General features: G+C 37.6%; 2 protein-coding genes across 3 annotated transcripts in view; both read right to left on the bottom strand.

The window, feature by feature from the left end:
• GLIPR1L2 (GLIPR1 like 2) overlaps positions 1–15,604 on the bottom strand; it is a 68,464-nt gene that overhangs the window by 31,834 nt on the left and 21,026 nt on the right. Inside the window, 1 exon segment of the mRNA XM_049883922.1 lies at positions 5,454–5,539. Coding sequence (XP_049739879.1) covers positions 5,454–5,539 — 86 coding nt within the window.
• The window catches only part of GLIPR1 (GLI pathogenesis related 1), a 113,772-nt gene that overhangs the window by 77,273 nt on the left and 20,895 nt on the right, over positions 1–15,604 (bottom strand). The window lies entirely within an intron of this gene.

The following is a 15,604-nucleotide window of genomic DNA, read 5'->3' as shown; positions in this document are numbered from 1 at the left end:
GAGGAACAGCTCAGAGGCTGGCAGAGGTTAGGGCTGGGTAGAGAGTATGACCACAAAAGGGTACCACAGGGAGTCATTTTACAGTGATGGAACTGCTCTGTAGCCTGATTTTACGGTGCTAATACATACATGGAAACCCTGGTGGCATAGTGGTTAAGTGCTACAGCTGCCAACCAAGAGGTCAGCATTTCGATTCTGCCAGGTGCTCCTTGGAAACTCTATGGGGCAGTTCTACTCTGTTCTATAGGGTCGCTATGAGTCGGAATCGACTCGACGGCAGTGGTGGGTGGAATACATACATATGAACTTTAAACAAATATATAAAAAATGTTAAAAGCATGACAGTCCTATGCTTTACAATATTATTGCTTATTTTAAATACCTATCTTCCTAGCTACACTGTAAGTTAAAAGAGGGCAAGAAGTGACTCTCTCATTATTTTATTTTCACTTCATGACGCAGTGTCTGGCAGATAACCCCACACCCACTGCTGTCGAGTTGATCCTGACTCATAGCAATCTCAGGGTTTCTGAGGCTGTAAATCTCTACAGGAGCAGACTGCCACATCTTTCTCCCGAGGAGCCACTGGTGGTTTTGAACCACCGACCTGACCTTTCGGTTAGCAGTCGATTGCTTTAACCACTGTGCCACCAATGCACCTATTCGGCACATTAAAAAAATAAAAATTTGCCACTGAGTCGATTCCAACTTACAGCAAACCTATAGGACAGAGTAGAACTGCCCCATAGGATTTCCAAGGATCACCTGGTGCACATGAACTACCAACCTTTTGGTTAGCAGCCAGCTCTTAACCAGTATGCCACCAGGATTTCCATTTAGCACATAAAAACCAAAAAACCCATTGCCGTTGAGTCAATTCTGACTCATAGCGACCCTACAGGACAGAGTAGAACTGCCCCATACAGTTTCCAAGAAGCACCTGATGGATTTGAACTGCAGACCTTCGGTTAGCAGCCATAGCACTTAACCACTACACCACCAGGGTTTCCATTTGGCACAAAAAAAAAAAAAAAAAAAAAGCACATAGTCACCACTTAATAAATATTTGTTAAGTGAAAGTGTTTTTATTGGTATTTAGTGGAAAGTTAGAAGCTTTTTTGACAGAGCGATAGTGCCCTAAATATTTCTACTTGTTACTTTCCATTCACTTTCAATCCATGGCAGTCTGGTTGTTACCCCTACCATTCCTCTGAAACTTCTCACCTGGGTCTACAATGTTCTCCACAATGCCAAATTCATGGGCTCTCTTCATTTTTCAATGGGGCCTCTCTGCTGCGTATTGCTCAGTTGATTATTCTCTTGCTAAGTACTTCATTCCCTCTGCTTCTGTGACACTAGGGTACTTTCTTCTTATTGTCCTACAACTGTTTCTCTTCATTATCTTTCAAGAGATTCTCCTCTATGTCTTTTCATTTTTTTCCCCCAGGATACCACCCTTGTTATAATACTCTTCTTTCTCTACATTTTGTACTTGGGTGAGTTCTTCCTTTTTTATGTGTTTAACCACATATATATGCTCATAATTCTCAAAGATAGCCCTGATCTGTACTTGAAGCTGACTAGTCTTATCTACTCAGAAGCTAAACAGGTACCTAAAGCTAATAATGTTCAAAAGTGAACCCATCATCTCTGTGTCATCACCTCCTCCCTCATATAACCCAATAAATTACATCATTGGACAACCAAATCCCAAATCTACAAGTGACCTGAGACTTTCATCACCCTATCAAATTAGCCTCCAAGACTTGCTAATATTGCTTCACAAATATTAATCAAATTTGTTTTACTCATATTCCACTTACATGCTCCAATATGAACTTCCATCTCTCTCCTGGAATATGTAACAAAAGCCTCCAAACTTTCCTGAGATTCTGCATTTATTATTACTGTTTTTTTTTTAAATTACCAAAATTTTGAAACAATCACCAACTTACAAAAAAGTTGTGAGTAGAAATAACTTTAATTTTGAACTATTTGAAAGTAAGTTGCCAACCAGATGCCTCATCATCCAGGGTCCTCAGTGTGTATTCCCTCCAAGCAAGGTCATTCTTCTGTAACCATAATATAACTGTCCAAATCAGAAAATTAGCATTCTTACATTACCACCATCTAATCCTTAGACTCTATTCCACTTTTGCCAATTATACCAGTACCCTTCATAGTAAAGGAATTCTGTACAGAACCATGCATTGCATTTAACTTTCATGTCTCTTTACATTGCTTTATCCTAGAACAGTTCATTTTTTCTTTGCTTTTCATGATCTTGACATTTTTTAAGATAATAGGACTGTTACTTTTGTAGACAAATCTTCATTTTTTTAAAGAAATCCTTAACTTGGATTGGTTCAATGCTTCCTCGTGATTGGATCAGATTATGCATCTTTGGCAGGAATACCAAAGAAGTAATGCTGCCTTCTTCTCATTGCATCCTCTCAGTAAGCACATGGCTTTAATTTGTTCCATTACTGATCATGTTCACTTTGCACCCTTGATTAAGCCATCATCTGCCAAGTTGCTCCAATGTGAAATTGCGCCTTTCCCCTTAGTAATTAATAAGTATTTTTATGGGAAGTTACTTTGAAACTAGGTAAATAACTCTTCCTCATAGAACTTTCAATTTATTAATTTATACTGATATGTATATATGAATTCATAGTTTCCTATTTTATCCTATGGGCTATAATCCATTACTACTGTTATTATTTTAATGCTCGAGTTGTTCCAGATTTGACCAGTGAGGGTCTCTAATTACAACTTCTGTGTCCTTTTTTGTTACACGATCCCATTATTCTTTGAGCACTTCCTTGCTTTTACATACAAAAAGATGTTCTGGGTTCATCTTATACTTTTCCTGCCCCAGCCCTGGAGTCAGGTTTTTCTCCAATGAATTCTGGTTTCTTTTAGTAGAACAGAATTTAGGAACCAAGATCTGAATGCTAGTCGTGCTCGTTGCTTTTGGAGGGTGGGGCAGCTACTCTAAGACCCTCTCAGAGTTAAGGAATATATGTATGTATATACATACATATGTGCACATCTACATCTATGTTTATTCCTGTATTTATATTTCTTGAAGTTCGTAAGTTCACACCAATACCTATAATTTCAACTCAACACCACAAGGTTCATGCTAGTTTTCTATCTCTATATATTTATAACTCCATTCTGTATTTCTCAGTGAGAAACCTGGCTCTCATTATCATTATCCGTATTTACTTGTTTGATCAATCCTCTATTATACTACTAATCTCCTATCACTGCCTCTATCTCCTCCCCATCATGGATGCTCTCCTCACTCTGCTTAGGCTCTGACACCTCATCCCAGGCTGTTAGAGTTGCCAGATTCAGGGAACAAAGAATATAGGATAGCCAGTTAAATTTGAATTTAAGAAAACAATAAATAATGTTTAGTGTAAGTATATCCCATGCAATATTTGGGGTATATTTATACTAAATCTCCTCAAAGCATTGAAGTGCAAAAACGTCATTTTGATGACTAAGCTGTGCCTGACCTAAGCCAAGGCATTTTCAATCACCTCATATGTATACAAAAGCTTGACAATGAAAAATGAAGATCGAAGGAAAATTGATGCATTTGAATTGCAACGCTGGCGAAGAATATTAAATATACCATTGACTGCCAAATGAACAAACAAATCAGTCTTGGAGGAAGTATAGCCAGAATGCTCCTTAGAAGCGAGGATGGTGAGACTTTGTCTCACTTACTTTGGACGTGTTATCAGTAGGGATCAATCGTTTGAGAAAGACATCATCCTTGGTAAAGTAGAAGGTCAGTGAAAATGAGGGAGACCCTCAGTGAGATGGACTGACACAGTGGCTCCAACAATGGGCTCAAACATGGCAACAATTGTGAGGATGGCACAGTACTGGTCAACGTTTCCTTCTGTTATACATAAGGCTGCTGTGAGTCAGAGCCAACTCATCGGCACCTAATAGCAACAACAAGCTGATATTCAAGTTTAATTGGGCATCCTGTATTTAATCTGGCAACCTACAGGCTGGCCCTCCTCTTGGTTCCCCAGCCCCTGCTTAGACTCTGAATCCCAGCTCTAGATGCTCCAACGTGTGGATCTTTCTTTACCCCATTCAGGCTCCGGCCTGTCCTCCCTACACTGAAGGCTCCTCACCTGCTTTGGAGTCTGACATCTCATACCAGGTTGCCCCTAAGCATGAATGCCCCCTTACTGCTCAGGTTCTGATACTTCATGCCAGGGTACCCCCTACTTGAAGGCTCTACTCATCCCACTTGGGCTCCAACATTCAGTGCTAGCCCATCCCTCCGTGGATACCTTCCTCATCTGCTCAGTCTGACACCCTATGCCAGGCTGTCCCTTCCCACTCCGTGCTGATGTTCTCCTCACCTTGCCTGGGCTCAGATACCACATGCCAAGCTACTCCTTGCATAGATACTTCTTACCCTGCTATGGCTTTGATACCTGAAGCATGACCTCATGCATGGGCTCATGCCTTACTCCATGACGGCTCTGACTTCTTGTGCCAGGCTGCAACCCGTGTGGACACTGTCTTCACTCTGCTGAGGCTGCCTCCCTATGCCTGCTGCATCCTGTGTGGATCCCTCATCATACTGCTTATGTTTTTAACGTATGACACCAGGCTGCCCCTCTGTTTGGCAGCTCTGACCTACCTAATGATTTTAGGAGCGAATTTTTCTGGAAGAAGATGAGAAGTAGAAGAGCAAGAGCAAGAACAAAAAGCAAAAGACTTTGCTTCACAATTCAAGTAAAGCAAGGATAGAAATCTTGGAGTGGATTCATTCCCAAAGTGTGATATGCACAAAAGCATAATATGTTCCTTATCTCCTGTCTGACCTTACCCCTTATTACATTCTAAGTACTGTATATTCCAGATATAGTTATTCTTTTGGATTATATACACTTATGTTTGGGAAAACTAAAAGAAAAATATAATGAAACATATTTTCTATTTTTCTCTTGCCGAATATTTGGGAGACTTTAGTTTTTTTTGGGGGGGGGGGAGCTAAAAGAAAAGGCTATAAAACATTTGCTAGTTTACCAACTTTCTCTTTGTATATGTATTTGGGATACCTCATCCTTTAGAGCAGTCGCTCCCAAAAGTTCTCACTCTTAGAGTGCTATTAACTATGATACTTTCTTCAGAGTATAACTGTTAGGTCTCATTCATTCTTTATGACATTCCGGTATGCTCTTAGGGGCAGGAAGAGGGGTGAGGAAGGGTACAAGAGGCTGTGTAGCTTAGAAATCTCTCAAGTTGATTCTGTTTCAACCCTCCTTTGATAATATCATTCTGATCAAAAGAACAATATTAACATGGCAACGAAAAAAAACTAGTGTTCAATCACTTCATTTTTCTTGTCCAATGCACCATGGACTTTTTTTTTCCTTTTCACATTTCAGTTATTTTCTTTATCTTACTGCATAAATTATCTGTGCATGTGTCATCTCTGCCACATTCAGTACAAAATAATCCACCTTTATAAGGCCTTCTCCTCAGAGTTCCTCTACAAAAAAGCAGAAAACATTTAGTTAGGAAAAAAGTCTCAATTTTTATATGTGATTTAAATAATATAGTTATGAGTTTTTAATTAGTTCAATGAAGTGATTTGATTAAGAAAATGCACTCAAAACCCATTGCCGCTGAGTCAATTCCAACCCATAGCGGCCCTAGAGGACAGAGCAGGACTGCCCCATAGGGTTTCTAAGGAGCACCTGGTGGATTCGAATTGCTGAACTTTCGGTTAGCAGCCGTGGCTCTTAACCACTATGCCACCAGGGTCTCCAATGGACTCAAAGAAGTACTTAAATTGGAGATGTAAGCATACCCTTTCTTCCCCCAGGAAACAGTCTCTTGTCAGACTAATTCCTACGTCCTTGATACAAAGTACTGTAATTTAAATATGAGTGGATTTTAAACCTTTCATTTTAGTGTGTGGCAAAATTAATCCTCTAAAACACTGATGTTATGTTTTATAAATAATTTCTCTCTACCTGGGACAAACATATTAAAAGTTCCGTAGAAATGGTATCTTAATTATCTGAAGAGTTTGTAAAATCCTGAAATGCCTATTGTCCAAAAGATCCAACCATATAGCCTATTTTGAGGTCTAAATGAAAAAATACATAAATATATAAACAAGCAAACAAATGAAAATGGGATTTTACAAAGATGATTCAATACTTTGTACAGAGCTAAAGACAGATGTGGAAAATTATTACATCAATTACCCAGGGCTAATTGTGAAAAAAAGGTTGGAAAGTAGATACAAATTGGGAAGTTTATATAAAAGATATAGTATTAGAAAAATAGGGGAGACAAACTGGGAAAAGACCGTCCTGAGTGGGAGGAGAGGCACTAATCCTGGTCCTTTAAACAGGATTCCACATATACCCAGTGTGCAACTAGAAGCAGTAAAAACAAACTTTAGGTATATACATCCCTGGTTGAGCCAACCTCAGCCATCTAGAAGAACGGTCAAACCTAAGAAATACATATTCAAAAACCTGAATATCAAATTCCTGAGCCATCTCTTATTTATTCAAAGGGTTCTGATGACTCCCAACATGGTATTAGATATCCTTGAATTGCAAGCTTTCCATTCCATCAAGGATATCTAGAGGTTGGTAGTTATGTGCAGATTATATATTACTTCTCCAAATTCACTGTTTCCCTATCAAGAAAGAAGTGTATTTTGCTTGGATTCCAGTCAGAGCACCAGCCTTCTAGAACCTCCAGAACTGATTTAGTCACCTTTACCTACACCCTAGTCTACTTTTTCTGCCCTAACTCTTTATTACTGAAACATATGCCTCCAACACAGAAACAGAGATTATCCTCTCACAAGATGCCAGGGACGGGGGAGGGGGGAAGTGGTGTTTCTGTCTTTATATCTTTGCAAAAAGCTACTTACTAAAGACTGCCTTTGGGCTCTAGAGCATAGGCCAATCACCCCATGATCATAATATCTGATAACCATAGCCTGGAATAGCAACTGGGAAGGCAAATCAATCAATCAATCACATGTGCTAGAATACAATGAGTCTTCTTTTTAAAATATTTGAAGTTCATAATCACCGTTTATATCAGATTGCTAGAAATGCCAGGCATCTCTTTCTCTGAGTTTCTGAGAAGTTGAATCATAATCAACTCAAGTCTGAAACTACAGTACAATTCCACAGCTACAGTTGGAATTATTGTGCCAGATTAGGAGAGAACAATAGATAAGTATTTATAACCAGCAAAGTCTACTGAAATTTCACAGCTGCCCTGGCAGTGCCTGAAGAAACAGACAAAATAGGCTATTTTCAGGCCTGTGCATTTTCCAAGAAGCAGCCCCATTGGCTTACTGATAAATACTACAGCCCTGGCTTCTGGTTCCTATCTGGAGGATCTATAGATTTACCAAGAAGACTTAAAGAATCTATTCCAATAAACCGGAGAAAAAAACCAATGTTAACAAGCAGCAAACAGGATAGCCTAGTTAGAAACTCCATCTGTCTCTCCTTCTGACACATCTAACATGTCTATTTCAAAAACTCCATGACTATATCCTGGGCCTAATCAAGGTCAAAAAAGTATGAACCCTGTTATTTTCTGCCTCAAATTATCCCTGTGTGTACACAATAACCTTAAGACTGCCACATCTTTCTCCTGTGGAGTGGCTGGTGGGTTTGCACCACCGATGGTGGGGTTAGCAGCCGAGCACATTAGCACTGGACCACCAGGGCTCCTTTACTTTATATTACCTTCTGTAAAACCCAGTTGGCCAGGTCTTTTCTCTTTACTTCCACATCCTGCACCTAAAGGATCAGGGGCCATAGTTAAAAGCTGATAAAGCTCCTTTGAGGCCAATACTATTTAGCTGGACCATCTTCTAACCCTCCTCAAGACAGCTATCTATTTCCTGATTAAAAAAACCCAGTGCCGTCCAGTCGATTCCAACTCATAGCGACCCTATAGAACAGGGTAGAACTGCCCCACAGAGTTCCCAAGGAGTGCCTGGCAGATTCAAACTGCCAACCCTTTGGCTAGCAGCCCGTAGCACTTAACCACTACACTACCAGGGTTTTCTGATTACACCTCTTTACTCACTGAAGTCTTCAGCACCTGGCTCAGACCAAATGTTTCCACTGTCCTAGAATCGAGTATGATTACAAGATTCATATGGATGATTCATACAATAACTTGGCTTCTCTGTTACTGGATGTCTTCACCATCAAAAAAGCTAAAGATAGATGTTGAAAACTATAACTTCAATTACCCAATATTCCATAATTATCAACTACTCTTATAAGCCACACTCTGAATCTTGTCCTCCCTTAAACTGCTTCATCTCTCAACTCACAAATCAGACATTCCACTCACTGTCTAAATCTCTTATCCTTTCAGGTTGCTCACTCTTTTACTCCTGCCACTGTTGTTTATCAATTTCATTGATACCTTGAGTCTATTTTCTCTCCAATTTTCTCACTAGCCATCCCATTCTCTCTTCTCCATCCAGCTTAAGTCTATTGTTTCACATATTCTCTAGCTGAAACTTGAAAACGTCTTGCACTCATTTCCTTCATATTCACTTGACAAACTGCAGTGTTGGAAAAACTGGAGGAATTCATCTATCAGCATGCTCCATGTCTGCTCCAGGAGTGCTGCTGGAGAAAAATTATTAAAACTATTAAACTAGGTAGAGAATTCTTCTGTAGTTCCCAAGTCAACTTCCTTTTGACTTCTCACTTTCCACAGCAGCTGTTTCAAACCTTCCTCAACCATCAAAATTTAAAATTCCAGCTCCTCTGCCTCCTCCTTCACTTTCAGGACATGTTCTATTCTACTTCACTAGCTGTTAGATTGAAACTTGAGAAATTTTCTTTCACTAAATATCACAAACATACCTATTCCCACTTTCCTTCCATTCTAATTCAACTGAAAAATCGTTCCTCCTTCTATCTAAAGCTCATATGCCCTTCCATCTTCTTAGGGACCTATAGCCTTAATTACATATACTCTGCCCTGTATTTGTTATTGTTGTTAATTGCCATCAAGTCAATTTTGGCTCATGGCAACGCAATATGTGCAAAGTAGGACTGTGCTCCATAGCTTTCAAGGTTGTGACCTTACAAAGCAGATCACCAGGCCTATCTTCTGAGGTGCCCCTCAGTGGGTTCCAACAGCCAACCTTTTGGCTAGTAGTCAAGTGCTTAACCCTATATTTTAGCCAGGGGTTCCTTTGCCTTATATTGTTGTGTGCCATCAAGTCAATTCCAACTCATAGTGACCATATAGGACAGAGTAGAACTGCTCCAGAGGGTTTCCTAGACTGTAATCTCTACAAGAGCAGATATCCAGGTCTTTTCTCCCTTGGAACTCCTGGTGGGTTCGAACCGCTGACCTTTCAGTTAGCAGGTGAGTACTCAAACATTGTGCCACCAGGGCTCCTTCTGCCTTGTATACTTAACCTTTCATTCTGTATTAGCATTGTCATATCAATATTTAAACATGCTCACACCTTTTCCATCTTAAAACAATAACAATTTAAAAAAACCGCATTAATCTTATTCTTCCTGCAGCTTAGTGCCCTCCCTCTTTCTTACCCCCCACAATTAAATGCCTTGAACAAGTTGATTATACTGTATCTATTTCCTTGGCTTCCTCTCATTCCTCAGTTCATTCCAATCTGGCATTGGTCTCCTATACGCCATGGAAATGGTTCTCCCTAAATCTGATATGATAATTTTAAGTATTTACTTTGCTTGCCCTCTTAAAATCTGAATTTTAGATGACTTATTCCTTTTCTTGCCTGTAGTCTTTATGGAAGCAGATCGCCAGCCCTTTCTTCCACTGAGCCACATGAGAAGTGCTAAATTAAAGATTCTTAAAATAGTAGAGTTTGAGAAATATGAGCATAAAGTAGAGGGGAAGTAAGAAGGAATTATTAACCCATTAACCTAAATGTAAGTAGGCATTAGTCAGAGAGGAAGTGGGAGAGTAAAAGTGTTCAAAATGTACCAAGGAAAACTTGATAAAAATCCAGTCACAGTGCAATATCTAGTGGGCTAGGACTAAAAAATTAGAAAGTAATAGAAATATAAAATATATTTTAAATAGATATAACTTCATATATAGTTTGAATACAAAGTATAAATTTTTGATTATCTATGGAACATTTTATAAAGTTAATTATGTAGTTGTTCACTTGAAAACTTTTAAAACTCAAAATAGTATTATATTTATTATGTTATAGCATATGCTGCATTGGATGATTATAATGAGTATATTAATTAAAAAAAAAAGTAAAATTCTAAATACATGGAAATAAAGGATACTCCTGAATAATCCTCAGACCAAAGTGGAACTCAAACTAAATTTTAGGCTTTTGGTAGCCTGATACACTAAACTCAGCACTTTCTCTCTTTTCCTTTTGGGAATCTCCGAAAGCAAAGGAAAACATAAACACAAATTCCAGTTTTGCAGATTCTGGAGACACAGAACCTATAAACACAAAATTGGATGAAGTGTTGCCAAAGGCAATAAAGATAAGAGTATGAAAATGTAGCAAAAGAAGAATTCATTGCTGTAGATCTCAGAAAAAAGTTATTAGAGGACAACTCCAAAGAAAGTGGCTTATGTTAATATCTAAAAGCAATACTTTTTGTAAGCAATAATTAGATTTGAGGATGCAGGCTCGTTGTGACAGCTTTAAGGAACTACTTGATCCCAAAAGGAAGCAGAGGTAGGGGCTGAATAAAGAATCCTTCAGAGAAGTCCTATTTGCAGAAAACAGTCCATTCATGAAACTAAAACTGCTAATCTTCCCTGGCAGATGAGATCTAGGCTAAGAGAACTAATTCACACACATAATCCTGTAACATAAAAAGAAAAAAAAAAATCTGCTGCTATAGATTTATGGGCTTTCTTCTTCCCTGATTTGAGTGTCATGCAACGAGCTGATTCAGGAAGATTTAACCTCACTTAAAGATGAAATAACCAAAAAAAAAAAAAAAAAAAACTGCAAGAAGAAAGGAGGAAAGGAATAAGCATATAAAATGGTAGACAAAGAATTATCACTAAAAATATTGGCATGGAGCAGAGAAAAATTTTGATGAAATATATTTCCAGGAAAAATATTAATGAAAGAACCCTACCTCCATAAGTCAAGAATGCCAATCAGAAAAGAAATAAAATGTAAGCTGTCAGGATTCAAGAAAAAGTGGAAGAGAAAAATAAAACCATCACACAAATGAGGAGTACATCACAGAAAATATGGTGAATGTCATAGAAGGCAAGATTGAGAAATATGAGCATAAACAAGATCAATAGAGATTAGAGATAAATGACAAAAGATTAAACAACATTTGTAGAAGACAGATGATACAGCATTTTACAGTAAACAGTACCTTTGAAGAAGAAAACCAAAAACAAAGCAGCAAAATATTTAAAGTTAAAACTCAAGAAAAATATCCAGAAAACAAAATGCCTTGAGAGGAGTTTCCCTACCAATAACAGCAAAGTAGCTTGAATGCACTACCAACCCTCCTGTATAAAGTCTGGATAAAATATTTTAAAATAACTATTTTAAAGCTCCACATTTATTTAGAGAGCAACTCCCCACCCACCTCCCTAGTTTTCACAGTGCACAGAGTTTAGAGTTTCAGCAGAAAACAGCAGAATTATTTGGCTGAGGAGTTAGAGGCTGAAATTCAAGACTTTCAGAGTCTGGAAAATAAAGAGGTAAAATTCCAGAAAGATAGCCAGTCAGAGATAAGTGAACACTAGAATCTGCATAGAAATTTCCCTGTAATTCTTTGTTGATTCCTGTATGGCAAATGTGCAGGGTTAAATCCCAAGGAACCCAGAAGAAAACAACAGTAAGGAAAGCTGAAGTAGTTGAGCTGAGATCTCAGCAGCTTCCAGGGAAGACAAAGTTTGGAGTTCAAGTCATTAGAGGGCTTGGTAAACACCTTGGCAATTCCACTGAAAGTCTATGAGTTAGGAGAAAAGAACATGTCCAAAGACTAAGGGCTATCCTCTAGGATGAAAGGCAAAATTAAAATAGACTTGACCCACCATAACTTAAAACCAAACCTTCTCATGAACCAAATAATGTGCCAGTAACTTAAGTGCCATAAAACAAAACATACAAATTCAACACTTTTCAAAGGAAGATAACAGAATCCAGAGCCACTAGAACATACAAAACACATGGTCTATTATACAACCAAAAATTACTAGACAAGCAAAGAAGCTAGAAAAGGTAAATAGGTGGAAATTAAATAACATGCCTGAATAACCCACAAGTCAAAAGAGAAATCACAAGAGAAATATAAAGTATTTAATACTGAATGACAATGATAAAATATATGTCGAAATGTATGAGATGCAACTAAAGCTATACTTAGAGGGAAATGTGGAGTTTCAAATGCTTTTATTTGTAAAGAACAAACATATAAAATAATGACCTAAGAATCTACCTAAAGATGATAGAAAAAGAAGAGTAGAGTAAACCCAAAGGAAAGAAGTAATAAAAGTGAAAGAAGAAATCAATAAAATAGACAAACAATAAAGAAAATTAACCAAGCCAAAAAAATAAAAGTTCTTTACAAAGATCAGCAAAATTGATAAAGCCTCTACCTAGATTTTTTTTCTACCTAGATTGTCAAGAAAAAAAAAAGAGAAAGAACACAGAATATCAATTTCAGCAATGAAAGACTAGATATTACTACAGATCTTACAGATATTAAAAAGCTTATAAATGAATATTAAGAAGAAGTTTATGCAAATGCAAATCAAAACCACAATGAGATACCATCTCACCCCAGCATTACTAGCATGAATCAAAAAAAACAGGAAATAACAAATGTTGAAGAGGCAGCAGAGAGATCGGAACTCTTATGCAGTGTTGGTGGGAATGCAAAATAATACAATCATTTTGGAAGATGATATGGTGCTTCCTTAGAAAGCTAGAAATAGAAATACCATATGATCCAGCAATTCCACTCTTACAAATATATTCCAGAGAAATAAGAGCTGTGACACGAATAGACCTATGCACACCCACATTCACTGCAGCACTGTTCACAACAGCAAAAAGATGGAAACAACCTAGATGCCGATTAACAGATGAATGGATAAACTAACTGTGGTGCATACACACAACAGAGTATTAAACAACCATAAAGAACAACGATGAATCTGTGAAGCATCTCATAACATGGATGACTCTGGAGGACAGTATGCTGAACAAAATAAGTCAGTCACAAAAGGACAAATATTGTATGAGACCATTACTGTAAAAACTCAAGAGAAGGTTTACAGACAAGGAGAAACCATCTTTGATGGTTATGGGGAGGGGAGGGGTGGGGATGGAAAACCATTAATTAGACAATAGATAAGTGGTAATGCTGGTGAAAGGTAAGACAGTACACAATACTGGGGAAGCCAGCACAATTTGTACAAGGCAAGGTCACGGATGCTCATAGACATAGACACATCCAAACTCCCTGAGGGACCAAACTGCTGGGCCAAGGGCTGTGAGGACCCTGATCTTGGGGGTCATCTAGCTCAATTGGCATAACGTAATTTATAAACAATTAATGTTCTACATTCTACTTTGGTGAGTAGCATCTAGAGTCTTAAAAGCCTGTGAGTGGCCAGCTAGGATACTCCACTGTTCTCACCCCTTCGGGAGCAAGGAAGAATGAAGAAAACTAAGGACACAAGGGAAAGATTAGTCCAAAAGACTAGTGGACCACACCTGCCACAGCCTCCACCGGACTAAGTCCAGTACAACCAGATGGTGCCCAGCTACCACCAATGACTGCTCTAACAAGGATCACAATAGAGGGTCCTGGGCAGAGCTGGAGAAAAATGTAGAACTAAATTCTAACTCAAAAAGAAAGACCAGACTTGCTGGGCTGACAGAGACTGGAGAAACCCTGAGAGTATGGCCCCTGGACACCCTTTCAGCTCAGTAATGAAGTCACTGCTGAGGTTCGCCTTTCAGCCAAACAAGGGACAGGCCCATAAAACAAAACGAGACTAAAGTGGCACACCAGCCCAGAGGCAGGGACTAGGAGGCAGGAGTGAACAGTAAAGCTGGTAATAGGGAACCAAAGGTTGAAAAGGGAGAGTGTCGACATGTTGCAGGATTGTCAACCCATGTCATAGAACAATATGTGTACTGACTGTTTAATGAGAAACTAGTTTGTTCTGTAAACCTTCCTCTGAAGAATAAAAAATTTTTAAAAAATAAAAAGAAATTTATGCAAATAATTTCAACAACTTAAGTAGATAATATTCTTGAAAAATATAACTTATCAAAATTTAAACCAGATGTAACAAAATACTTGAATATTTCTGTATCTGCTAAAGAAATATAATTTATCAAAAATCTTTTCACAAATAAAAATTCCACTCGGGTAGATGGTTTTAGTGGTGATTAAGAAAGAGATAAAACTATGTTCACACAAACAGTTTTAGAAAATAGAGGAGGTATAAATAAACATTCCCAGTTTGTTTTATCAGGTCAACATAACCCTAATGTCAAAACCTGACAAGAACATTACAAACAAACAAACACTATCTTCATGAACATCAACACAGAAAACCTTCAAAAATATTATTAAATCAAATCAAGAAATGCATAAGAATAATAATACATCAAGGCCATGAGAGATTTATGTCAAGCATAAATAAGAAATTTTAGTACTTGAAAATCAACCAACATATTATACCATATTAAAAGAATAAAGGAGAAAAAGTATGCAATTATTTCAATATATGTAGAAAAAGCATTTAACAAAATTCAACACATATTCATGACAAAACAAAAAATCTATTAACAAACTAGAAACAGAAAAAATCTCTTCTTTCTTATGAATGGTATCCACAAAAAACAGTAACTTTCATTATACCAAAAGGTGAAAAACTGAAAGCTTATGCTGTAAAATTGGGAGTAAGGAAGAAACTAATAAAAGTGAAAAGAGAAACAAGTGAACTAGATAATGGAAAAAATAGTAAAACAAATTTAAGAACTAGTTCTTTGTAAATAAATAAAGCAGAGAAACTAGCATAATTAGGGAAAAAGGGGAGAGAATGCAAATATACAACCAAAGAAATGATACTACCTTTTTTTTTTTTTTTTTACCTACACTATAGAGCCCTGGTAGTGCAGTGGTTTAAGCATTTGGCTGCTAACCAAAAGGTCGGCAGTTCAAATTCACCAGCCACTCCTTGGAAACCCTATGGGGCAGTTCTGCTCTGTTCCATAGTGTTGCTATGAGTTGGAATTGACTCAACAGCAACGGGATTATCTACACTATGCAAACACATTTGAAAGCCTAGAAGAATTTATTATTTTTTTTGGAAAATATAATTTTGTTAAACTAAACCAGATTGATGGAAAATCTAAATTGATCAGTTACTATGGACTAAGAAGGTCATTTTCAATGCGTTACTTCTCAAAAAATTTATTGGCCTATTCAAAGTAGAAGCTTACTAAATCTTTTAAAAGGACAAATTCAATTAACAAAAGTTACCACTAAATTTTTAATTATATGCATACCTTTGATTAAAA

The sequence above is a fragment of the Elephas maximus genome, chromosome 4, assembly GCF_024166365.1.
Source record: "Elephas maximus indicus isolate mEleMax1 chromosome 4, mEleMax1 primary haplotype, whole genome shotgun sequence".
Lineage (NCBI taxonomy): Eukaryota > Metazoa > Chordata > Mammalia > Proboscidea > Elephantidae > Elephas > Elephas maximus.
Note: the sequence above shows the minus strand (reverse complement) of the source record. Positions and strands in the feature narration are given on the sequence as shown.